The following is a 25,215-nucleotide window of genomic DNA, read 5'->3' as shown; positions in this document are numbered from 1 at the left end:
TGAGGGGACAGTGGCTGGCTCAAAGTCATGGGTCGGCAAGGCCATGACGGTGTCAGTGTGGACCTGAGCAGTTGTGGGTCTGGAGTGTCATGGGCCATGCATTTATTGAAGGACTCAGAGGTGACAGTCTTAGGGGTGTGGCCTTAGGGGCTACCGAGAGGTCTCAGAGCATCTGAAGGATTGGGGCACAAATGGGATTACCAAGGGTCAGAGGGGACCAGACTATGCACAAGGGGTTTTGGGACTGTGAAGGGGTCAGGGAGGTGGGGTGCGGGTGAGGGCGCCGAGTCAGAAGCGTGACAGAGATTCTAAGGAGCCATAGACCACGGGGCACATCGCTTGGATGACAGAGGGTCAGGGGAAGGGTCACGGCCCTGGTGACTCACGTCATTCCCTGCCTCAGTTTCAGGCCACGGGAGGATGAGGAAGGCCAGGAGGGTCAGGACTCCATGTCCAGGGCCAAGGCCAACTGGCTGCGCGCCTTCAACAAGGTGCGGATGCAGCTGCAGGAGGTGAGTGAGTCACACATGGCCCCGCCCACACATGGTCCCGCCCACACCCAGCTTGCCACGCCCAACACCACACCCACACTCAGCTTGACCCACCCAGGCCAACTGACCACGCCCAATCCCCCTCCCCCAGTCTGCTCCCGCTGGTATTCATATTGGCCATACCGGCTCCCCACACCTAGTCACGCTTCGCCCACCCTGACCCTTCCCTGGCCACGCCTTCCTCATGCCGCCTGGCCACTTCGCAACCCCGCCCCAGACAGCTCGGCCACGCCCATTTCCCCATCCCTTGCTGCCCTCCCTTCGCCACCTACACAGCCAAGTTCTTGGCTCCACCCACACCCGCCAGGCCCCGCCCACAGCTGCTCTGCCTTGCTTTGTGCCTTTGCTGATAGGGGATGTGAGGCCGGAAAAGGAAGGTTGGAGTCGCCAGGCTTTAGCGTCCTAGAGATAAGAATGGACCGAAGGCCAGAAGCAGGTGCCCAGTCAAGGCTTCTGTTAAGGGCTTCTGCTTGGCACAGGGAGAACTTTTAAGGACATTAAGGTGGAAAAAGACACATTTCTTACGAGGGAGAATTAGGTTAATACAGGGAAGAATATTCCTGTCTTTGGGGGCCTAGGCGGAGGTCTTCCAGGCCGCCTCTCTTTACACCTTGCTGGCTGATAGGTGCCTTAAGCCTGGAAGGCGGAGAGAGCCTAGGCAAATCTAGGTCAAGTTAACCCTGTATTGTAGTTCTGGACGAACCATTTCTCAAATGCTCAAAATGTCAACATGCAGAGCTGAGTAGAATCTGACCAGAGATTAAGACAGCAAGAGAGGAAGATGCGCTAGACAGGCAGAGGCCAAGCCCCTTCATTCCATTCCAGTCAGCACGGACATCTGTGGGCCCAAGCGAAGACTCAGTACTTTCACAAAAAGTGTCCTTCAGGTCCTGGAAGAGTAACCTTGGCAAGATCATAACCCACCCGAAGTCAGGGACATGATCTACCGCAAAGCTAGTGGGAGACTAACCTTGAAATAAGTGATTTTTAGATCTACTATGAGCAAGTGAAGCCAGAGGGTTTATTTAGGTTTTTTCCTGGTAAAATTTGTAGGTTGGCTCAGTGGTAGAGTGCTTGCCTAGCACGTGTGAGGCACTGAGTTCAATCCTCAGCACCACTTAAAAATAAATAAGTAAAATAAAGGTCTACCTACATCCAAAAATTTTTTTAAAAAATTGTAGGTCATTGTCAGGGTTCGGGAAAGATCTGAGGTTAGGTCAGCATTGGAGAAGAAATCAAGTGAAAGATTTAACTCCTGGGGTGATTGCAAAAATGGGCAGTGGGGTTGAAGCATTCATTATTCCTTGATTCAGCCCACCTGGGCTGTGTCATCTAGCATGAGCCTTCCAACTAGGGTGGGGCTGGCAGGAGATCCTAAACAAACACCGAGACCATCAAATATCAAAGTCACAGAAATTTCAAACCGAATGCCTTATTTATTTTAAAATAGAATTTTAGATTATTTTTTACTAATTAATACAATCACATGATTCTAAATTCAAAAGGGAAGAACGAGTATATAATAAAAATGTCTAGTGAATAACTTTCACTAAATCAGAAAGTTAAATGCAGCCTTCACTGTTGCCAGTGGAACTAGTGATATGACAAGAAAAATAAATAGGGTTTCACAGAAGACACATAAAACTACCCGAGGTGATCAGGAGAGATGCTGGAGAAGGTAACAGATGAAGATGAGTGACATTCTGACGGGCTGCGGCTCAGTGGTGGGGCACTTGCCTAGTGTGTGCAAGGTCCGGGTTCCATCCCCAGCACCACAAAGGAAAAAAATATAATATGCAAAATATTTCAACATTATTTCAAAAGAGTGCTGCCTTTTTATATGCCAGAGCTATAGAGGACAAGCTTTTGTTGAAGATGATACTAGCAAATCCCCAAATTTGACAGATGAAATTTGATTGAGGGTGGTGAGAGGTAGAAGCACCCCCAGCCCACTTTAAAGATGGACAAACTAAGGATCAGAGAAAACCAGAGAACTCCCTAAGGACACACAACCCAAAGGGGAGCAGAATTAAATGTGGAGTCTGCCCACCCCGGGGTGGGAGGACAACCACACTAACTATGTCTGTCTGTCCTGTAGGCCCGAGGGGAAGGAGAGATGTCCAAATCCCTGTGGTTCAAAGGCGGGTGAGTAGCAGTACTGAAAGAAGTGGGAGGGAGTTATGAACCCAGAGCTTACGGCTGATCTGCTTGAGAGGGCCAGCCTCGTGGGGGCGCGGGGTGACCTCATTTAGACAGGAAACAGATATTTGGCAAGATAATGTGGCTTGACGGCACACACCTGTAATCCTAGCTACTCAGGTGACTGAGGCAAGAGGATAGCAAATTTGAGGCCAGCCTGAGCAACTTAGCAAGATCCTGTCTCAAAAATAAACTGAAAAGGAGGTGGGGTGTAGCTCAGTGGCAGAGCACCTGGGCTCAATCCTCAGAAATGACGGGGGTGAAAATAATATGGCCACCACAGAGGACCCTTCACCACACTCAGATGCCAAATATGGGAACCTGTGAACTGATTAAAAGATATTGAATGGCTGGGGGGGGGGGCTCTGCTGCCCTTAGGTTACATGTGGGGAAACTGAGCCCCAGGAGATCTGTGCTTTGTTCAAGGTACTTGCATAATTCAAGACCATTGCCGCTTAGAAAACTGTTTTGCTTAGTTTTGAAATTGGGTCTCCCTATATGCCCAGGCTGGCCTCGAACCCCTGGGTTCAAGCAGTCCTCCTTCTTCAGCCTCCTAAGAAGCTGTGACTTCAGGCACATGCCACCACACCCAGCAGAAATAAATTTAAAATAAAGTGGAAACCAATTCCCATGTCCGCCATCCGCAACCCTGGCGCACACTTTTTGCATCAATTCTGTTTCTGAATTTCCCAGATTCTCGCTACAGCTGCCGACTCTTTAATTGATGACAGTCATTTAGACTTAAGTGGAGCATGCTGTCATATCTGACCTCTTAAGATTTGCAGGGGTGTTGACTGGTGAGATTACTGGATGCACAAGATAATTTTTAATGAGATTCGCGTTGGAAATAGCAGCAAGAGAGTGACCTCCTCCCCTGTACGTCCTTTGCAAACAGGCAGGGAAATAAGTGGCTGGGACTCCAAAGCAAATGAGCTGGTGCCCCTGCCGGAGATTGCCCGATGCAGAGCCTGGAACGTGGATTCCTGCGCTCGTGGTTTCTGGAGCAGGTGCTCTTGGGAGAGACCTGCCAGGCAGGCAGTGTCGGGCTAGGGAAGCAGCCCAACGCACCGTGGTCCATTCGCCCCTAACTCTCAGTCTGGAGCTTGGGAAGGCTCCTAACATAAACAACTCGGGTCTCGTCCACAGTCATTGGCTGCGGGGATCTCCCATTGACCAATAGGAACCTTTAGAGAGGAGCCACGCCCTAAAATCACTGGGCCGCACCTCTCAGTAAGGGGGATTCTGAGAACTCACTACCACCTCTGCCACAGCAGCCATTTTGGCAGCTGAGGCCAAACGCCAACAGGCAATAATGCAAACAATTCCAGTTCCCACTTCCCGCTTCCCTCCCCTTTGAAATCACTCCTCAGATAGATTTTTAAAATGCACACGTATTTCCAATGTTGGGCGTCAGTAAGTTTCCCCATATATTTTAGTATAGTATTGAGATTTGCTTTAATTTAGTTTTTCATTTAATGCGGACACCTGCATCATCTCCCCATTTCCCAGATGTGGAAGTTGAGGCCTCAGGTCTTCATTCCCTAGGGCAGCCAGAATAAAGTAACAGAAACTCAGTGGCTTAAAACAAGGGGGGATTTATTCTCTCACAGCTCTGGAGGCCAGAAATCTGAAATCAAGGTACGGGTAGGGCTGCATGTCCTCTGAAATCTGAAGGGGACAGTCCTTTTTTGCCTCTCTGGCTTCTGGTGTTTGTTCCAAATCCTGGGCCACCTGGTTTGTGAATGCATCACCTGATGGCCACCTCTGTTGTCACCTGACTGTCTTTTCCCTGTGTGTCTCTTCCAATAAGAACTCCAGTCATATTGGATTAAGGGCCCTCTACTCCACTAAGACCTCATTTTAACTAATTACATCTGCAGTGACCCTATTTCCAAGTACGCTCACATCTTGAGGGGTGGGGGGTCAGTGGTTGAGAGTGTGGCTCAGTGGTAAAGTACTTGCCTAGCATGTACAAGGCCCTGGGTCCCATCCCCAACACCACAAAAAATAAGACAAAGTCACATCCTGAACTATTTATTGGGGTTAGGGCTTCAGCATATCTTTTTGCTGGACACAGCTGAACCCTTGGCACCTGAGTATCCTGTGTAGGCTTCAAGTGATATCTGCATGGGGACTGGGAATGCCTGGGCCTTCATGTCCTTGTGTGTCTTACAGGCCTGGGGGTGGTCTCATCATCATCGACAGTATGCCAGACATCCGCAAGAGAAAGCCTATCCCGCTTGTGAGCGACCTGGTAAGCACCTGTGCCTTTCACCACCCCAGCAGACACACGCATGCGCAACCTGCACTACTGCCCTTGGTGGTGCTGGGGCTGGGTCCTGGCTAGGCATTTTCTGGAACTAATGTAATCTGATTTCTATCCTATGTGCTTCATGGACACTTCAGGCCATGGTGAGTGATGGTGACTTGGGTCCCCAAAGTCTCCTCTCCAAATCCACCTACATGGGGTACTTCCAACTTTCCCCCAATCATGGGTTCTGGGGGAACCTTGATTCTCACCTCTGACCTATCTTGGTTCATGGAGTGGCTGATGGTTTTGCTCTGTGGCTGGCGATCGCTGCCAGGTGTGACCCCCAGGTCCTAACTGTGGTGGACAGGCGTGGGTGCAGGGCTGCTCACCTCCCAGCGTAGCTCCTGCCTCAGCCTCTGTCACTTCTTCTTCTTTGCTGGATCTGCTGCCGCTGCTGTCTGTAACCTATCTCCGATTGGTCATGGTGACTCCAACCTGTGACTGGTGGCCCCAATCTGCACTGACCCTACCCATCGGTGGCTGTGACTCCCTTTGTGACTTTCTTGCCGCAGTCTCTGGTCCAGTCCAGAAAAGCTGGCATCACCTCGGCCTTGGCCTCCAGCACATTGAACAATGAAGAGCTGGTGTGTGGGGCATCCCCTCCCTGCATTAGGGGTGAACTGGGCTGGGGGGGGGGGGCTCCTGAAGTGTCCAAGCCTCTCATGGCCTCCTCTGTTGTCAGGAAGAGGAAGGATGTGACACAGATGAGCAACATGGAGAGGGGAGGGACCGGGATTTTACTGCATTTGGTGTGGGGATGGGGAGGGGAGACAAGGCAGGGCCAGGGCCCTCAGGTTAGGGGTCCCGGGGGCCCATGCCGCTCCCCCTCCACCCCTGCAGAAAAACCACGTTTACAAGAAGACCCTGCAAGCCTTAATCTACCCCATCTCCTGCACAACGCCACACAACTTCGAAGTGTGGACGGCCACCACGCCCACCTACTGCTATGAATGCGAGGGGCTGCTGTGGGGCATCGCGCGGCAGGGCATGCGCTGCACTGAGTGCGGCGTCAAGTGCCACGAGAAGTGCCAGGACCTGCTCAACGCCGACTGCCTGCAGCGTGAGTGCCAGGCTGGCGTCTGGGTGCGGGCGGAGGGGGCCTCCAGGCGGGCAGGTGGGCGGGGCCAGGCTGGGGGCGGAGCTCCGAGCAGAGGGCCGGGGAGGCAGTTGAAGAGGAGGGGCGCCCCTTAGCTGGGACCGCTAACCTGGTCAGGGCTGTGGGCAGGTTTCCCAGGAGGGACAAGACTGGGAGCAGCGCTCCGAGAGGCGGGAGGGGTAAGAGAGATGGGACAGGAGGGTTAGGAGGTTGAGCTAGGGGACCAGGGGCGGGGAAAGGGGTCAATGAGGGGTGGGGGGGATTGAGGCGGAGCGAGGAGCAGGGTTAATAGGAAGAGGTGTTCCCTAGAGAAAAATAAGACTAGCTTGGAGGAGGAAGGGATCTTAGAGACGGAACCAGCTCTGAGTGGGAGACGCTTGCGGAGGAAGACTGGGCCGGGGGCGGAGACGCGGGGGGAACTGGGGAGGACGGGCAGAGGGTCTAAGAGGGGCTGGGCCTCAGATGGTGAGGATGCGCACCGCTCGGGATTGGGGAGGAGGTGGCTGGGACAGGGGTGACGACTCACAAGGAGTTGGACCGACGTGGGGAGCTCAGTGGAAAAGGATTCAGAGAGGGCCAGACATCCAGAAGGGGAGAGCACTCCACGTGAGCAGGAGTCTCAGAGTGGGCGGGGACTCAGAATGAGCGTGGTTCAATGGCGAGGGCGAGGGTGTGTCTCAGAGGAGGCGTGGCTCAAGGAGGGGCGAGGACTGGGGCGGGGCTCAGGCAGGGGACCAAATAGTGAAAGGCCAGTGTAAAGGCATTCAGAGAGCAGGTAGGAAGCTAGTTTCTGGTGGAGCCCCCATGGCTAAAATTGCCGGTGGTCCCAGCCAAGGGAGCTCTTGAGTTGGGGGGGGGCACTTGTTCCTCTGGGCGGGACGCCCTAGGGACAGTGACAGCCATCCATCATCGGCAGGGGCTGCTGAGAAGAGCTCCAAGCACGGGGCGGAGGACAGGACACAGAACATCATCATGGTGCTCAAAGACCGCATGAAGATCCGGGAGCGCAACAAGCCCGAGATCTTCGAGCTCATCCAGGAAATCTTCGCTGTGACCAAGACCGCACACACGCAGCAGATGAAGGCGGTCAAGCAGAGCGTGCTGGACGGCACGTCCAAGTGGTCGGCCAAAATCAGCATCACAGGTGAGGTGCAGGGCGCGGCGCAGCCCCTCCTTCTCAGCCCCCTGTGCGCTGCCCCACGCCCAGGTCGCCCGGCTTTGCTGCCTTCTACTTGGGTGTGTCCGTGTCTGTGTCTGTTCCAAGTTCTTGCGTGTGCTCCCCGTGTGCACATGCGCAGTGAACGAGACCGCCAAGCAAGTTGAAGGCACGTGGATCAGAGGCCCTGGTGAGGGCTGGGGAACTGCGACCTCAAAGGAAGGATCCCTGTGGGCATGCTGATGAGCAGGCAATGCTGTGACAACTAGGGCCCAGAGCCTCCTGGGACACTGGGGGACAGCGTTTAGTGTATGTGTCAGAGTAGTCCCACCAAGGCAAGAGCGCTGGAATGTTTATCCGTGCCCAACCGCATTTGAACCTCCCCAAAAGCAGGCCGGAGGAGGAGAATTTCAAGGCTTGTAGGTTTTTCAGGAGTTGACCTCAGGAAGTTCAGGTGGGATACAGGGACTTGAGTCTGGGAATAGGGTCCTGCAGGGGGCGCAAATGAGTAGATGATTTCCTGTGCTGCTGGGACTCAGTCCTCCTGGGACCTCAGGGAGACAGCCCAGAATGTGCACATGCCTGAGAGAGATCCCACCCATGGGCAGGGTGGCTGGGCACCTTGCCATCTTTCATAGGTCAAGGGTACCTTCTTTGTTAAATATCTGGCAAGCCTAGTACACCCTGCTGTTATGCTCAGGTCATGTCACCGTGTCCTGGGTGAGCAGCCAGAGCATGTGGTAGTACCTGTTCTTGGTGTGCCTCACCCTGAACTCCATGTCTGTCCTGTGTGTCTTCTAGTGGTCTGTGCCCAGGGCTTGCAGGCAAAGGACAAGACAGGATCCAGTGACCCTTACGTCACAGTCCAGGTTGGGAAGACGAAGAAACGGACAAAAACCATCTATGGGAACCTCAACCCCGTGTGGGAAGAGAATTTTCACTTGTAAGCACCTGGCTGGGTCCCCAGTCCCACATAGAGCTCGCTTCTGGGGTAACCAAAGAGGGTCCCAAGACTGGGCGTGTGCCACCTGCCTGAGGCCTGCCCTTGCCTCCTCCTCCCTGCGCAGTGAATGTCACAACTCCTCTGACCGCATCAAGGTCCGCGTCTGGGATGAGGACGATGACATCAAATCCCGCGTGAAGCAGAGGTTCAAGAGGGAGTCTGATGACTTTCTGGGGCAGACCATCATCGAGGTTCGGACACTCAGCGGCGAGATGGACGTGTGGTACAATCTGGGTGAGCGAGGGGAGGGGGTCCCCAGGAAACCAGACAGAGCTGAAGCCCAGTGCAGGGGACAGCCAGGATCTCAGAAGGAGCTTGGTTGAGAAAGCTAATCTGGTGGGGGAGGCAGGCTCTGTCGGCCCAGTTTGGCAGGGGCAGGAAACACCAAGGACGAGAGGGTGAGCAGAGCCCAGGAAGTTCTTAATTTGGTACAGGAAGGCAAGAAGGGGAAGGGCAGAATCTCCATGTCCCAGTCCCATGGGGGATACAGGAAGCAGGACCTGGGAACCCAGTCTGAGGGGAGAGACCCAGACCCAGAGACCCAATCTACCAAGGAAGGCTGAGCTTTGAGATTTTAGTCCAAGGACAGGGCTATGCTTTGGGAATCCCAATCTGACCAGAGACCCCCGTCTAAAAAGATGCGTAGAATCTGGGGCGCATGATCTGATGGAAGAGGCGGCATGCCTGCACAGTCTGAGGGCGTAGGGAGAACCCCGTCGGGGAGGTTGAGCAGAGATCACGAGCATCCTTGGCTGGTTAGGAGACATCTAGCTATCTTGTTCAGATTGGGGAGGCAGAAAGTGAGACCTGGAGACCCTCATCTGAGGAGAGAGGCCTGGACTCGGGAACCCTGCCTGAGAAGGGGACCAGATGCTGGGGAGAGCATCTGAGGGGAGGCAGGGCCTGAGACTTCAGTCTGGGGAGCTGCTGGTCTAAGGAGGGGGACGCAGACTCAAGCACTTAATCTCAGTGAAGAATGGAGGTTTAGGACCTATTTGAGGGCAGAGGCCAGGACTGGGGAGTTCTGGTCTGAGGGAGCAGATGCAAGCCCAGGGTGGCCCCCAGGCCTGAGCCTGAGTCCGGAAGGACTAGAGAGTGATGCAGATGTTAAAGGAGCCCAGTGCTGTGCTCGGAAGCTCTGGGACCACCGTCCCTTTCTGCCCTGCAGACAAGAGAACCGACAAATCGGCCGTGTCAGGCGCCATCCGGCTGCACATCAGCGTGGAGATCAAAGGCGAGGAGAAGGTGGCCCCCTACCACGTCCAGTACACCTGTCTGCACGAGGTGAGCCCCGCTGAGCCGCCTTCAGAGCTCGCTGGGACCGCCTATGCCGGGCCTCCCTGCTGCCTTCACTGGCCACTACCACCTGCCGCTGCCCCCTGTCCTCTTTCCAGCCCCACTATTCACACTCCCCTGTGCCTCTCAGCCTGTCCCCCATGCTGCCCCCTCTACCTCGGGGCCTCCTCTCCATTAATCAAGGTCAGGCTCCGGGCCCCCTCCTCTGGGAAGCCCCCCCTGATCTCCACACCCCTCTCGCTGCTCAACTCCACGGCTCTGCTTCCATCGGAATGGAACACACAGGGTTGGGATGGACTTTGTGTGTCCGTCTGTCTCTTTAGCTGCCCAGGGGCTTCTGGAGGGAACTATACTCAGGACTCAATCTCTCTCTCTCTCTCTCTCTCTCTCTCTCTCCCCTCTCTCTCTGTCTTCTAATGAATGCTGGTGAATGAATGAGTGATGGAATGGATGAGGGCGTGATAAGGGAATTGGATGGGTGGAGAGGCGGGTGAGCGGCTGAGTGAGCCGAGGCTGAGCTGGCGGGAGGAGGCAGGAACAGCTGGACGGAGAGATGGATGCCTGGCTAGTTACCAGGAGCAGAGGCGCCTGGGTGGGTGGCTGGGGAGAAAGATGGATGATGGACGGATGAATGGACAGGTTCTATTGGATGGAAGGGTGGGGCAGAGAGATAAGCTGGGTAGATGGCAGGGATGGGGGTGTGGCTTTGATTGGAAAGATACATAGGTAGCCGTTGGTGGATGGATGAGTGGATGGATGGACAGGAACTTTGGTGGTGAACAGATGATGGACTGGACGGAAGGCGGAATGACTGGAGACATGGACTAAGTTGTGGATGGGTTATGGAATGGATGGATGGACGGATGGATAGATGTGTGGTTGAATTATTAAAAGGAAGGATGGGGGGCCTGGGGGCAGGTGGGTGGATGGGGTGAGTGGGTGGATGGACAAGTGCCTGGGTGGACAGATCGGTGGATGGGTGACCCCACAGATGCATAGATGGGTGGAGGGCAGTCAGATGGATGGCAGAGTGGTGGACGGAAATGAGGTTGAGTTCCTGGGAGGATGGGGAAATGTGGGGTAGCTGAGGGGGGAGGGGAATGAATGGGCAGCTCAGTGAATAAGGTGACCAAAGCCACCCAGGTGGGGGAGCTGCACCCCTGCAGCCCCTCATGCTCCCTATCATGACACCTGCTCCCCGGTGGCCACAGAACCTGTTCCACTTTGTGACGGACGTGCAGAACAATGGGGTGGTGAAGATCCCGGACGCCAAGGGGGACGACGCCTGGAAGGTCTACTATGATGAGACGGCGCAGGAGATTGTGGACGAGTTCGCCATGCGCTACGGCGTCGAGTCCATCTACCAAGCCATGACGTGAGCTGCAGTCCTGGGGGCCTACGGGGGTGCAGAAAACGGGAGGGGGGCCCCCAGGGGACACTGGCAGGTGTGGGGTGGGAGGGCATGGGCGTGGCGGGGTTACGCAGTTCCCCCGGAGAGCACTAGGCTGCTGTGGTTTTGGGTTTTTGTACCCAGGGATTGAACCCAGGGGCCCTCAACCCCCTGAGCCACATCCCCAGTGCTTTTTATATTTTATTTAGGGACAGGTTCTCACTGAGTTGCTTAGTCTCGCTAAGTTGCTGAGGCTGGCTTTGAACTTGAGATCCTCCTGTCTCAGCCTTCTGAGCTTGGATTGCAGGCGTGCGCCACTGTGCCTGGCTAGGGTGCCATTGGTAATGGCTGCAGGGACAGGGATGAGAGAGCCAGAACTGGAAGATATTGGGCAACCCAGAAGGCTGGAAAGGTGGAGCCAGGAGATGCAGAGGAACTCGGGGCAGAAGGACAGGAGCTGGTTGGGGGCTGAGGGGGAGCCGCTTGCTGGTGCCCCTCAGAGGCACCCTGGGGGACCTCAGCCCATCTTGGCCTGAGCCCAGTGCCTCCCACTCCTTTTGCCAGCCACTTTGCCTGCCTCTCCTCCAAGTACATGTGCCCCGGGGTGCCCGCTGTCATGAGTACCCTGCTCGCCAACATCAATGCCTACTATGCGCACACCACCGCCTCCACCAACGTGTCTGCCTCGGATCGCTTTGCCGCCTCCAACTTTGGGGTCAGTCCCAGGGCTGGGGACGGGGGCGAGGGTGTGAGGGAGATCCCAACGCAGTGCTGCCTGGGTCTTGTTGAGTCCTGGTTTCCCAATCTGGACCTGACTTGCTGTGTGACTTTGCACTCTCCTTCTCTGAGCTTGGGCTTGGTCCTCTGTAGAATGCTGTAGAATGCAAATGGATGTGATGAGGGTTCTGCTCGTGGGGACTGGGATGCACTGAGTGAACAGCAGGCCCTCAGCCCGTATGGCAGAGGTCGGCTACTTCTCTAGACCACTAAGGCCAGCCTCCATCCAACCTCCATCCTCCCCTGCGTCCTCAGAAAGAGCGCTTTGTGAAACTGCTAGACCAGCTGCACAACTCCCTGAGGATCGACCTCTCCATGTACCGGGTGAGAAGTGCGCCGCGATGGTGGGCTCCTGTGGCGCCCCTGTGTGCCTGGAGGGCGGCTACCCAGAGGCACGGCAGGGGAGGAGCCAGCCTCACCGTGGGAGGGACATGTGTGTGCGCATGCACGCAGCCACACCCACTGGCCCGGGGAAGCCAGGCGCAGGCATCCCCCTGGCTCCGAGGTGTTCCCGTCACCCCCAGCCGGCCTCTGGAAACTTGGGGACTCCTGTCTCCCCCAGCCTGCTTCATAACCCCACCCCTCTCTCACCTCCAACAGAACAACTTCCCAGCCAGCAGCCCAGAGAGACTCCAGGACCTCAAATCCACTGTGGACCTTCTCACCAGCATCACCTTCTTCCGGATGAAGGTGGGAAAGGGGACCTACCCGTGAGCTCCCCGGGGTGGGGCCTGTGGGACTCGGGCTCCTGTCTCACTGGGGCTGCGAGTCTCCGTCGCCCTTCCCCGTCCCCACTGCCTCTGCTACCCGCATTCTACTCCCTCCTACGAGATCCAGTGTTCTAGATTCCGCCTGTGGTGAGCCGTGGCCGTCTGTCTGTCCGTGTCTGGATTTTCACTTGCCACGATGGTCTCCAGTCCCCATGTTGCTGCAAGTGCTAGGCTCCGTTCCTTTTATGGCCAGTGGTCTTGCGTTATGCACATAGGCGGACCCCGTTTTCCTCCCCCATCCCTCGGGTGACGGCCCCTCGGGTCCTTTCGCCTCTGTGGCCGTTGTGTATGGTGTGCAGTGAGCCCGGGGTGCAGATGGCTCTTCTGCATACTGATTCCATTTCCTCTGGATCCATGCCCAGTCCTGAGGCTGCTGGTCATATGGTAGTTCGATTTTTAATTAAAAAAAATTTTTTTTTGTACCAGAATGGAACCCAAGGGTGCTCAACCAATGGGCCATATCCCCAGCCCTTTGTATATTTTATTTTGAGACAGGGTCTCTCTGAGTTGCTTAGGGCCTTGCTAAGTGACTGAGGCTGGCTTTGAACTCGCGATCCTCCTGCCTCAGCCTCCCCAGCCACTAGAGATTACAGGTGTGCGCCATGGCACCCGGCTGACTATCTTTAATTTTGTGAGGAACCTCCATATGTTTCCACGGTGGCTTCCCAGTGGGGCTAGTGTTCCCAGAGTGCAGGGTCCCTTTTCTCCATGTCCTCGCCAGCTCCCTTTCCTCTTGGTGAGGTGGCCTTTTGTGAAGGGTGCTCGATCTCTGGTGGCGGTCTTGACCTCCTGCCTCACACCACTGCTGTATCTCCTTGAACGCAGAACGAGCATGGCTGCTTCCGGGGTGCCTCCTGCCCAGCTGTGCCCACCCACGCCCATTCCCTCCCTCCAGGTTCAGGAACTCCAGAGCCCGCCCCGAGCCAGCCAGGTGGTGAAGGACTGCGTGAAGGCCTGCCTCAACTCCACCTACGAGTACATCTTCAACAACTGTCACGAGCTGTACAGCCGAGAGTACCAGACAGACCCGGTGAGCCAGCGGGGCAGAAGGGGAGCAGGACACCAGCCGGCGCTGGCCCACACCCCGGCTCAGCCCTTCTCAAGGGCTCAACTGTTCTGAGCCTCAGTGTCTTCTTTACGGGGTGCTCTGAGCCCCCACCTCCGGGTCAGGGGAAAGAGTTAATGAGATAGAAGCTTTAGATCACATCCAGTTAGGGGCTGGGCATTGGGCATATATGGGCACTCAGGAACTGGCTTGCTGAATGGAGTTCAGCGGACAGCGGTGTGCCTGGCGGAAAGTCATCTCCCAGTTCACATGGGGTCGAACTGGGTTTCTTGGGTGGAGTTCAGCTGCAGCCATTTCAACTGATTTGAGATCATTCAACAAATACTTGTCCATGCATAGAACGCCCCAGGATGGCCAGTAAGGCTTGCAGGAGCTGATGTTCTGGTAGGAGGAGAAGTTGTGGAAATTGACAGCCAGGTACTGAGATGGGGGAACTGGGGGGCTGCAGGAGTTGGGGTGTCCCCTAGCCTGGCTTCTGTTAGGATGTGACACCCAAGCTCACCAAGATCATCACTGGAGCTGGCTGCGTCCCTCACACTGAATCACTTTGGGTGAAATCGATCACTTGATTGAATTCAGGTGTGGTGAACCAAATAAAGCTAGGCCGAGTTCAGCTAGAATCAGTGGAATTTCTATTTGCTCTTGACGTGGGAGGCTGAGGCAGGAGGATCACGAGGTCTAAGCCAGCCTCAGCAACTTAGAGAGGCCCAAGCAACTCAGCAAGAACTTGTCTCTAAATAAAATACAAAAAAGGACTAGGATGTGGCTCAGTGGTTAAGCATCCTTGGGTTCCATCCCCAGTACCAAAAGAAAAAGAAAAAAAGATCCCTCTTGACAAATTAGTCAACAACTGAGTTGGATTGGGTTGAGCCTGACTTTGAATTCATTCATTTCCATTTGTTCATTTGTATTCCATTCCAAATTCACTCCATTTCCATCAGTCAAGTTGTTCCTGACAGGGTTGGGTTGGTGTTGAGCTGGGTGTTGGGTTAGGTGCGGCTGGTCTCAGTTAAGTTGGGCTGATGGGATGGTTTCTGTGGCGCCGGCTCCTTTCCAGTGCTGACGCTTTGGTTGGCCTGAGTCCTCAGGCTGGGTTGACTTGGCTTGACTTGGGATGGGATGAAGCAGTTGCTGAGTGGGCTTGGCTTGAGTTCAAGTCTATTTACTTCCAGGATGTTGACGTTGACCTTGGAGGCCTTCATGAGATTGAGTCCAGTTGACTTCATTTGAGTTTCGTTGATCCAGTTAGGTTCAGTCCCCCTCCATTCAGTGCAGTTGACCCAGGTTCAGTTCCACTGAAGCAACTCAAGACTGACCTCTGTTCAGCTGAGTGGCCTGGTTTCCGTTCATCCCATTCCATGGCTCCACAGGTGTTGGGCTCATTCAACGAAATTCATTTCCATTCTGTTTTCTGAGTTGAGTCTCCAAGTCTGAAGCATCATGGGGCTGTGTGGACATGAGCTCTTTGGGTCCAGTTTTCACGAATCCGGGTCCTTCCCACGCAGGCTTCCCCCGCAGCCCTCACCTTCCACACCTCCCCCACCTCTGCCTCCTGTAATGCACCAGCCGGGCACCACCCCCGAGCCTCCGACCAATGTCACCACTGTCCCTTCCAGGCCAAGAAGGGGGAGGTTCCCCCGGAGGAGCAGGGCCCCAGCATCAAGAACCTGGACTTCTGGTCCAAGCTGATCACCCTCATTGTGTCCATCATCGAGGAGGACAAGAATTCCTACACCCCCTGCCTCAACCAGTGAGTTGCCCGTCTGAGGAGTTCCATCTCCAGGGGCCATTGTGTGTGTGTGCACAGGTGCAACTTTGTGTCTTGTGTATACAGGTGATTGTGTCCAGTTACAAACAGAATGTGTGTGGTGGGGCATGGGTGTGGCTCTGCCCTGTGAAATTCAGATACAGAAAATCGTGTGCAGGAATGTAGTATGTATTTTGTAAGTGCTGACTTGTGTGAATACCTGTGTACGTGTGTATGATTTTGCGTAAGTGTGTAAATTCGTAAAGAACAGTAGATAGTGTTGCTCCAGTATTTACTGAGGTTAGATACTCTGCTGAATGTTTTGCATTTAAATTGCTTTATATCTGAAGTGTGTGTATGTATGGGATTTTGTGTAGTTGCAGTCAATGGGTTGAATTGTGTATATGTGTGTAGTTGTGGAATGCATTTAAACATATAATATTGTGTAATATAAATATTGTGTAATACTGTATGACTGTGCGAATGTGTGCACAGTTGCTGATGTGGATCTATGTATCTGTGAAGTGCTCATCTGTGTTAGATGAACCAGCTGCTGTGTTTTATTTCTCTCTAAGGTGAGTGTTAAAGGGGCCCCTAAATTTGAGATGCTAACATCTCTGGTTACTTAGATACAAAATTAAGATAATGGATTTAGCTGGATGGAGCACAGGGTGGATGAGGGGTGCATGGACGGAGAGATGACTGAATGGAGAGACAGACAGATGGCTGGATAATGAATGAGTGGTAGGTGAAGGAATGGATGGGGCCTAGATGGCTGGATACATGAATGAATCGTTGGATGGATAATGGATGGAAAGATGGATGGATGGATGGATGATGGGTGTGGATGGATGATGGATGGATGGATGGATAAATGGATGGATATTGGGTGATGGATGATGGATGGATGGATGGATGGATGATGGATGAATGGATGGATGATGGATGAATGAGTGGATGATGGATGGATGATGGATGATGGATGGATGGATGATGGATGGATGGATGAATGGGTGGATGGATGAATGGATGGATGGATGATGGATGGATGATGGATGATGAATGGATGGATGGGTTGATGGATGGATTTCTGGATGGAGAAATGATGAAGGAAAAAGGTGGGCAGGTGAATAGACAACCGGTGGGTGCTGGGTAGGTGTGTGGATGGGTGGCGAGTGAATGAACAGATGGGGGACAGGTGGAGAAGTGGTGGACGGTTGGATGCGCAGATGGCTGGGTGGGTGCATAGGCAATATTTGGACCAGTGAGTGAATAATGGATGGAGGACCAGAAGGATGGGTTGATGGGCAGAGGCCTTAATGCAGTGGTGCAGCTAACCCAAATGCAGATGCCCCTGCCCTGCCTCACACTGCCACCTGAGCAGGGAAGGGGGAGCAGCCCGTGCCCTCTGCCTTCTGTCTGCCAAGAGTTCGTGTTTCCATGACCTTTGCCAGGTTCCCCCAAGAGCTGAATGTGGGAAAAATCAGTGCTGAAGTGATGTGGAATCTGTTTGCCCAAGACATGAAGTACGCCATGGAGGGTAGGTCCCCCCTGCACCCCAACCCGCTGCTGCCAGGAGCCCCTGCTCAGCATCCCCTCCAAGGCTGCAAGTGCCTAGACCCTTAGGCCTGCGTCAGACACCAGTCGTCCCTAGGGGCAGCCTTCTGCCCAGACCCGGTGACAGGCCCTCCCAGCTGAGCGGGGGCGTCCTTCCCCCATCAGAGCATGACAAGCATCGCCTGTGCAAGAGCGCCGACTACATGAACCTGCACTTCAAGGTCAAGTGGCTCTACAATGAGTATGTGGCAGAGCTTCCCGCCTTCAAGGACCGCGTGCCCGAGTACCCCGCGTAAGTCCTCAGCCAAGCCTGGCCAGGGCTGGGACTGTGTGCCGACAGCCGGGAGGCCAGAGCCCAGGGCTGACCTGCCGAGGGACCCTGAGCGGCAGGGATGCTTGGTTCGTGGCTACTGGACTGTGGACTCCGGGAAGCCAGAACGTCCGAGGTCACAGAGGCCAGGACGGTGCAGGGCTGTCTCGTGTGCCTTTTCTCACTTAATCCTTCTGGCAATTCTGCGAGGTGACATGAGAGCGTTGCGATTCCCATTTCCAGGGTGAGGAAATGGAGGATTAAAAGATGCCCGATGACTGGGCCGAGTGAGGTCAGCGATGGAGCCCGGATGTGAACTTGGCGTGTCTGACGCCTGCGCAGTGTTGGGGGCTGGGATGGTGGCACCGACTCCCGAGGGCCTACTGCGCGCGGTGCTGTACCCGGCTCACAGCAGCGCCGTGGGGCGGTCGCTGTGTAGTCAGCCCTGGGTACCCAGGGGAGCTGCTCCCGGGACCCCACAGACACCAAAGTCTGAGGGTCTCGAGTCCCTTCTACTAAATGTTGTGGTGTTTGCACACTGTTTCCGAACCCCAGTTGGTTGAATCCCCGGTTGGGGTATCCGCGGATGCAGAGCGTGGACCGTGTAGGGAACAGGATCTCAGAGCGCGAACGCACTCACCGCGGGCCGTCGATCTGAGCCAGGGTTCCCGAAAGTCCAGGCCGTCCTCTGACCGCATCTGCTTGGTCCATTTCAGGGACAGTGTCACCGAACCCAGTGCGGGAGGGGAGCGGGAAACCCCGAGGCCACAGCGGGAGGCCAGGCAGAGCAGAGGGGAGGGGAGCAGAGGGTCGGGGTCCCACCGCCGCTGTCACTTGCAGGTGGTTTGAACCATTCGTCATTCAGTGGCTGGATGAGAACGAGGAGGTGTCCCGCGATTTCCTGCATGGCGCCCTGGAGCGGGACAAGAAGGACGGGGTAAGAAGGTCGGCCGTGACCAGGCTCCCAGTGTGCCCATGGTGACCTGGTTCCCTCTGGGGTCGGCTGGGACCCCACCTGGGGTGTCCGTGGTCCTTGAGGTGAGACCAGTCTGCCACAGGGTCCATCTTTGTCTGCCTCACATGAAGCCTGACCCCGCCACCCACCCGTGGCTCTGTGTCACCGGCACTCGGTGCCGGTCCCCGTGGTGCCCCTGGAGGGAGAGGGGCGCTGGGGCCGGCGCCCTCTGAGCTGCGCCTGCGCCCTGCAGTTCCAGCAGACCTCGGAGCACGCCCTCTTCTCCTGCTCGGTGGTGGACGTCTTCTCCCAGCTCAACCAGAGCTTCGAGATCATCAAGAAGCTCGAGTGCCCGGACCCCCAGATCGTGGGGCACTACATGAGGCGCTTTGCCAAGGTGCGGATGGGCACTGGGTCGGGGGCTGGAGGTGGGGCTGCCAGGTATGGGCATGGCATTGGATCTGGGGTTAAGGTCAGAGCTTGGGTTTGGACTTGGGGCTGGGATTAGACTGAACCGGGGCTGGCGATGCCCTTCTGCCAGAGTCGGGGTTGGGATTTGAGGCTGGAGTTGGCATTGAGGTTGGAGCCGAGGCTATGGTTTCTGTGAGTTAGAAAGGTTCCGGGCGAGTTTGGTATCCTTGGATTGGAGTTCAAGTTTGGATTGTTGTGAGGCTGGGTTAACCTTGAAGATTTCAGGTCAGAGTTGGGATTCAATTTGGGATCAGGTCGTGCTTGTGATTGAGTCTAGGTTAATATGGTGGTTGGTGTCTTGAAAAAGAGAGAGAGAAAGAGAAAGAAGAAAGAAGAGAGAGCCAGGCATGGTAGCACACACCTGTAATTCCAGTGGCTCAGGAGGCTGAGGCAGGAGGCTCGGGGGCTCAGAGGCAGCCTCAGTAACAGTGAGGCACTAAGCAACTCAGAGAGACTCTGTCTCTAAATAAAATACAAAATAGGGCTGGGGGTGTGGCTCAGTGGTTGAGTGCCCCCAAGTTCAATCCCTGGTACCAAAATAACTTAAAAATTAAAAAAGGAACTGGGTCTGTAGAAAATGATGGCCTTCAACTGGGGGTATTTCCCCGGTATTTTGGTGGTCATCCTGGGTGGAGAGTCCAGCCAGCCCAGCAGACCTTCTTAGGTGTCCTGGGGTGGAAGTTCACCCACGATCTCACTAGTGGTCTTGCTGGACTGGTGACCGACCCGCCCCTCTCTCACCCGCCCCCCTGTCCCCGCAGACCATCAGCAACGTGCTTCTCCAGTATGCAGACATCATCTCCAAGGACTTCGCCTCCTACTGCTCCAAGGAGAAGGAGAAAGTGGTGACCTGCGGGCGCCCCGTCCTGTCCCCCACCCCCCCACCCAGTGTCCCCAGGGCCCCACCCTCCCCGTGCCCTGACACCAGCTGCGGAGGCCTCACTGTCCCGCAGGATGGGAGGTGGTGTGTGTTGCGTGTGCCGAAGGGCGTGTCCAGTTGTGTGTGTCAGCACGCGGCGCCTGGGTGCCATGTCTGTGCCTCTCTGCTGGTGGGCGGGTGTGTTTGAGGGAGGGAGGGTCCCTCCGCCTGCGCGGGTGTGGGCTTGGGTGTCTGTTTTCCCTGGCTGTGGTGGTGGGTGTGGCTGTGCGGCTGGCGCGGCGAGTGTGTGTCTGGGTCTGGGTGTCCGACGGGGTGGCCAGCGCCTCCCCTGAGTCCTTGTCCGGTGTGGAGAGTGGAACCTCGGGGTGTGACTGCAGAGCCTCGGCCCGTAGGAGACTGGGCGGCGACCAGGCCCCACCCCTCTTCCCCACCCACCCTGCCCAGCCCACCCCCGAGCCCCAGAAGGCCTGCCGCCCGTCTTCATGAGGACCGCAGGCCCGCGGGATCCCAGGCCGACCCTGAGCGCCCCCTGCCGCCCGCAGCCCTGCATCCTCATGAACAACACCCAGCAGCTGCGCGTCCAGCTGGAGAAGATGTTCGAAGCCATGGGAGGGAAGGAGGTGCGGCTGGTCCCCGCCCCGCCGTCCCTGTGGCCCTGAGCTCGTCCAGGTCCTGGGGCTGGGCTCGCTCAGCTGCTCCAGGCCCCAGCTGGCAGCGTCACCAGCTGTGCCCCCGTCTCCTCTCTGCCCCTTGGGCTCCCTCTCCCTGGGCCAGGCGAGGTGTCCAGGACGGTGGCTGCTCAGCCAGCCTGGCCTGACGTCCCTTCCCCTTCCAGCTGGACGCCGAGGCCAGCGACATCCTGAAGGAACTGCAAGTGAGACTCAACAACGTCCTGGATGAGCTCAGTCGGGTGTTCGCCACCAGGTGGGCATCGCCAGGGACGGGGCATCGGGAGGAGTGACCCCAAAAGGAGAGCCCAGGCTCAGAGTCCAAATCCTGGTCCCCTGCCCACGGGCTGTGTGTCCTGGGGGTCACTCAGGCTTTCTGAGCCTCAGTCTGTTCATCGGTAAAGGAGGGTGACCGAAGTGACTGCCTGAGCAGGACTTTGGGAATGAGATGTCCTGCAGTTCTGCCCTGACCTTGCCAGCGTGGGTCTTGCTCCCGGGTGTGGCAGTCCCCGCTCCGTGCCCAGGTGGTCAAAGCCTGCCCTGCTCTGCCCCCAGCTTCCAGCCACACATCGAGGAATGCGTCAAACAGATGGGGGACATCCTTAGCCAGGTGAAGGGCACGGGCAACGTGCCGGCCAGCGCCTGCAGCAGTGTGGCCCAGGACGCCGACAACGTGCTCCAGCCCATCATGGACCTGCTGGACAGCAAGTGAGCCGGACCAGGCCGCCTGGGACTGAAAGGGGGCAGCGCAGTGCCAGAGAGCCAGGGCCCAGGCGTGTCTGCCCGGTGGGGGTTGAGAGTTTGGAAGGGTGCACAGTGGGGGGAGGGAAGGCAGATGGGTAGATGATTAGAAGGACTGGGGAGTGAGTCCTGTATGAACAGATGGACAGATGGACAGACAGACGGCACGAGGGCTGTGCAGGTCAGCGGGTAAATGAATTAGAGGTTAGATGGAGAACATGTGCTTAAAAAGGACGGTGGATGGATGGATGGACCAACAGATGGTAGAAGGAAGGAAAAGAAACCACAGGTGGGGGGTGCTGAGTGGATGAGGAGAGGGCCAAGGAAGGAAAGGAGACTTGGGAAGGCTGGGCGGAGGGTCCTCCGAGTCAATGGCGGGTCATGTGGACTGCCCCCCTGTCTCCTTGGCTCCCAAACATCTAACCACAAATCCTCTGCTGCTTTTCCTCTCAAGTCTACCCTCCTGGGCCATGTCCCCTCCCTGCTGGGCAGAGCCCTCATGTCTCACAGCCCCTGGTCTCCAGCCCTCCTGTTCCAGCTCAGACGTGAATGTCTGGGTGTCTCTCTAGAGCACTCCATGGCTCCCTATTGCCCCAGCTTCACCATAGGCGTGAGCCTTCTCCCAGGCCTTGAAGCCTCTTCCGGTTTGGCCCCTGCTAACCTGTCCGAGCACCGCTGGTCCTCCACATGCCCCACCCAGGGCCTGTCCATTGGGCCCTCTGGGCACCTGCTGGGGTGCATATTCATGGAACGCCCTCTCAGACCTGCCCTCTGCCCCCAGCCTGACCCTCTTTGCCAAAATCTGTGAGAAGACGGTGCTGAAGCGGGTGCTGAAGGAGTTGTGGAAACTGGTTATGAACACCATGGAAAAGACCATCGTCCTGCCGCCCCTCACTGACCAGACGGTGAGCCACATGGGACCCCAGGGCCACCTGGCCACCTCCCTGTGGGAGCCTAGAGAGCTCGGTGCCTCAAGGCTGGGGGACCAGGACAAAGGCATTGAGGCTTAGAGAGGTCATCCAGGCTCAAGGGCCATCCCAGGGTGATAGAAGCCACCAGAAGCCAGAGAGGTCACACACGGGTCTAAGAGGTCATTCAGGAATCAACTGGGGTTGTTCCACAGTCATAGAGGTCAAATAATCAAGAGCCTCCACACATGGGTCAAGGGATCACTCAAAGGTCAGAGGTCACCCAGAAGAGAAAGGTCAGCTTGGGGCTGGTGGACATCCTTAGGTCATAGAGGTTGTAGTTCAGCAGGTCCATAAAAGGCTTTTGGGGTCAATGAAGAGACAGACTCAGACCAGAGGTGACAGCAACCAGAGGTCACAGAAAGCATCCAATGTCAGAGGTGGACCAAGCAGAGGCCAGGGTTATCCAGAGACCAGGCTGTGCATCCGGATCTTGCAGAGACCCTAGTGCCCAGGGATCAGGCTGCCCAGTAGGGTGGAGTTGAGGTGAGACGCCTGCTAGGCACGTGTCCTCCTGGAGGCTCGGAGGCTGGCCAAAGAAACTTGCAGGCAGCAGTGACACGCGGGGTGAGGCAGAGCCCAGGGCGCAGAGCCCAGGGCGCAGAGCCGCAGGACCTTCCCAGTGGATGGGGGTGTCGGGAGGTGGGGGGGGCCACAGAGAAGCAGCCACGGGGGAGGCCCCAGGCTCTCTAGTCTCCCCTCTCCGCTGGGCAGGGCTGGGGCAGGGGCCTGCTCCTTGGTGCCGTGTCCGCCCCCTCCCCGGCCTTCCCTGGAGACTCACGGTGCCTTATTCCCCCCTCCCTACTGCCCGGTCCCCAACACGGCTGACAGATGATCGTAAGTAGAGGTCCGTCTGTCCGTCTGTCTGTCCATCCGCTCTGTGTCTGGACTCGGCCCACCGCGTGGCTGCACCCCACCCCACCCAGTGCCCCCTCCCCACCCACCAGCCCTCACCCACCGTCTTACCTCCCGCCTAGATGTGCCTGTGTCTGTCTGGGGCGGGGCATGGGGAGGGGCGGGGCCGGGAGGGCGGGAGGCCACGCCCACCTCCCCGCCCCAGTGTAAGTCCCGCGGAGGCGCGTGCCTCTCTCAAACCCTCGACCCAGTCCCTTCCCGTCGGTCCTTGCCCTTTAGTTGGACTCCGCTCCTATTTCTTGGCCAGGGTTCCTGGATCTCTCTCCAAAGCTGGAAAGAGGTTCAGTGTCAAGTGAGCCCCTCTGACCTCCCCTTTGGGCTCTGAACTGTTAGCCGCACCCCAGAAGGCAGGCTTTCGCCCCCTGGATCTCCACTCAGCTTCTGTGGGCGGGCTCCTACCTCAGCCCGAGGGCCCAGCGCACAGCGCAGGCTCCGTTCCTCTGCCCTGGCGCCCTGCCCGCCCCACTCCTGCTGTGCACACAGAGCACAGGAAGCCCAGGCCAGGCGGAGGCCCAGGTGGGAGGTGGCGCGGTGGCTTAAGTGTCTGGTAGATTTGGGGTCAAATCATAGAATAGTCATTCTCTCTCTTCGTGACCCGGGGAAATCACTTCACCTCCTCTCCTCCACTTCCTTGTCTGGAAAATGGGTGATTGCAGCGGCTCCCGGGGTCCCACCACTGGAGTGATCGTCCGGGCCTGGCCTAGAGGTAGCCGGCTTGCTGAACCAGGGCTGCCGTTGTCAGTGGTGGTAGTTTGGATGCAAAGGAGGGTTTAACAGCCAGTTAAACCAGCTCACATTCCACCCCCACCCCCGTGCGCAAGCAGACATTCACAGGTGCTCTCATCTGGCTTCTCCGTGGGTGTGGTGGGGCTTTTGATTGGCGGCAATGTGCCAATGGTAAATAATGCCCTCATCGGCAAGATAGAGGAATTTGTGTTTATTGATGACTCCACATAATCCAGGCCCGGTCACAGCGGCTGTTTCTGATCACCTTCATGAGGACCCTTAAGTGAAGTGGGTGTTATTATTCCCATTTTATAGATGAGGAAAGCTGAGTCTCAGAGCTGCATCCCTAGCTCAGGGCCTTAGAGTGAACACATACCAGAGTCAGGATTCAAAGTCAGGTCTGTCTGAAGATGGAGCCTGATTGCTTTCCTGTTAATCCAAGAACCCAGAACCATTTACAGTAAATGTAAATGGATCATATTTTGGCACTGACTTCTCTCCAGCTCTTTCTCTTGCTCTCACTCTTTCTCTCCCTCCTCCTTCCCTCTCTCCCATGTCTCGGACTCATACCTTTAAGAGTCAGCCATTAAGGCCAGCACACACAGTCCCTGTGCAATCCGTCACTGGCCGCCTGTGCAGTGGGCACCCCCATCCCCACAGTACACATGTGAACATCCCGGGTCCCACGCTGCAGGACGGGCCAGGTTGATCACCCTGTGACATTGTCTCTGCAGGGCACCCTCTTGAGAAAACATGGCAAGGGATTAGAAAAGGTAATGAGGGCCTCATCTTGCTGAGGTCCCCAGCTGTGGTGTTTGGGCATGAGTGTGCATGGTGTATCTGTGTGTGTGGGTGGGAAGTTCAGCTGGGCATCATGAGTAGAAGGCCGGTGTCCTGACAGAGTCCCACAAAGTCAGAAGTCAGAGAGGCAATGCCAAGACAAGGAGCATGTACATGTATGAGCCAACTCCTGCCAGGTGCAGCTCCTGCCCTCCCACAGCAACACCCCAGGGGCTCCTCCTAGTCCTCGGTTCAGCTGACACTCTGTGGTCCTCCTAGGGGACAGATGCTGGATCACTGCCCTGGACTGGGACCTATGTTGATTTTTTTATAAATTCTTTTGTTCTACTGGGTGTTTGTTGTAGGGAGATGGGAGCTGTGGCAGCACATGAGCAGTCGCCTGGCTGCGCACTTGCACAGAAGACATGGTCCCTGTGCAGACACAAGTGAGGTCTTGGCTTTGTGAACATGAGTCGTAGGACTTTCCTGTCCACTCAGCCAGCCCTTTGGGTGGCACAGTCAATGTGCCAGGCACTGTATACATGTATGTGCATCCACGTGGGTACGAGTGTGTCAGTCTGTGTGTGTGATGGTGTGTTTGGGAAACACGTGTGTTTCAGTGTGCGAGTTCTGCACATGTGTGTTTCTGTGTTGACTATGTGTGTATGCCTAAACTTTGTGCACGTACGGGACTATCTGGGTGTGTGTCTCTATGTCGAATGGACCTGCAGCACCCAACAGTATGTCGCGTGTAGCCAGGTGCGGGGGAGGCTGAGGGGGTGGGGGCGGGGAGACCGGAGCCCTCTCCCCCTCCCTCTCCCCCAGTGCCCCTGCCAGGGCAGGCTGGCAGGGGGGTGGGATCAGGCACCTGTCCTCAAGGGA

General features: G+C 56.2%; 1 protein-coding gene across 7 annotated transcripts in view; it reads left to right on the top strand.

Moving 5' to 3' along the window:
- The window catches only part of Unc13a (unc-13 homolog A), a 63,189-nt gene that overhangs the window by 24,404 nt on the left and 13,570 nt on the right, over positions 1–25,215 (top strand). For 4 of the 7 annotated variants that reach the window (XM_047531681.1, XM_047531676.1, XM_047531675.1 and 1 more), the window contains exons 11-37: positions 404–512; positions 2,650–2,696; positions 4,926–5,004; positions 5,157–5,162; positions 5,574–5,645; positions 5,902–6,121; positions 7,074–7,301; positions 8,115–8,256; positions 8,381–8,550; positions 9,485–9,600; positions 10,824–10,987; positions 11,567–11,717; positions 12,035–12,103; positions 12,380–12,469; positions 13,445–13,579; positions 15,232–15,365; positions 16,817–16,902; positions 17,085–17,211; positions 18,070–18,166; positions 18,438–18,581; positions 19,417–19,500; positions 20,078–20,155; positions 20,371–20,459; positions 20,759–20,911; positions 21,726–21,849; positions 22,744–22,749; positions 24,288–24,326. In XM_047531681.1, coding sequence (XP_047387637.1) covers positions 404–512; positions 2,650–2,696; positions 4,926–5,004; positions 5,157–5,162; positions 5,574–5,645; positions 5,902–6,121; positions 7,074–7,301; positions 8,115–8,256; positions 8,381–8,550; positions 9,485–9,600; positions 10,824–10,987; positions 11,567–11,717; positions 12,035–12,103; positions 12,380–12,469; positions 13,445–13,579; positions 15,232–15,365; positions 16,817–16,902; positions 17,085–17,211; positions 18,070–18,166; positions 18,438–18,581; positions 19,417–19,500; positions 20,078–20,155; positions 20,371–20,459; positions 20,759–20,911; positions 21,726–21,849; positions 22,744–22,749; positions 24,288–24,326 — 2,959 coding nt within the window. The remainder of the gene's footprint in view (positions 1–403; positions 513–2,649; positions 2,697–4,925; positions 5,005–5,156; positions 5,163–5,573; positions 5,646–5,901; positions 6,122–7,073; positions 7,302–8,114; positions 8,257–8,380; positions 8,551–9,484; positions 9,601–10,823; positions 10,988–11,566; positions 11,718–12,034; positions 12,104–12,379; positions 12,470–13,444; positions 13,580–15,231; positions 15,366–16,816; positions 16,903–17,084; positions 17,212–18,069; positions 18,167–18,437; positions 18,582–19,416; positions 19,501–20,077; positions 20,156–20,370; positions 20,460–20,758; positions 20,912–21,725; positions 21,850–22,743; positions 22,750–24,287; positions 24,327–25,215) is intronic. The other 3 variants (XM_047531679.1, XM_047531678.1, XM_047531677.1) reach the window with 2 other exon arrangements.

This window comes from Sciurus carolinensis, chromosome 17 (genome assembly GCF_902686445.1).
Source record: "Sciurus carolinensis chromosome 17, mSciCar1.2, whole genome shotgun sequence".
Lineage (NCBI taxonomy): Eukaryota > Metazoa > Chordata > Mammalia > Rodentia > Sciuridae > Sciurus > Sciurus carolinensis.
Note: the sequence above shows the minus strand (reverse complement) of the source record. Positions and strands in the feature narration are given on the sequence as shown.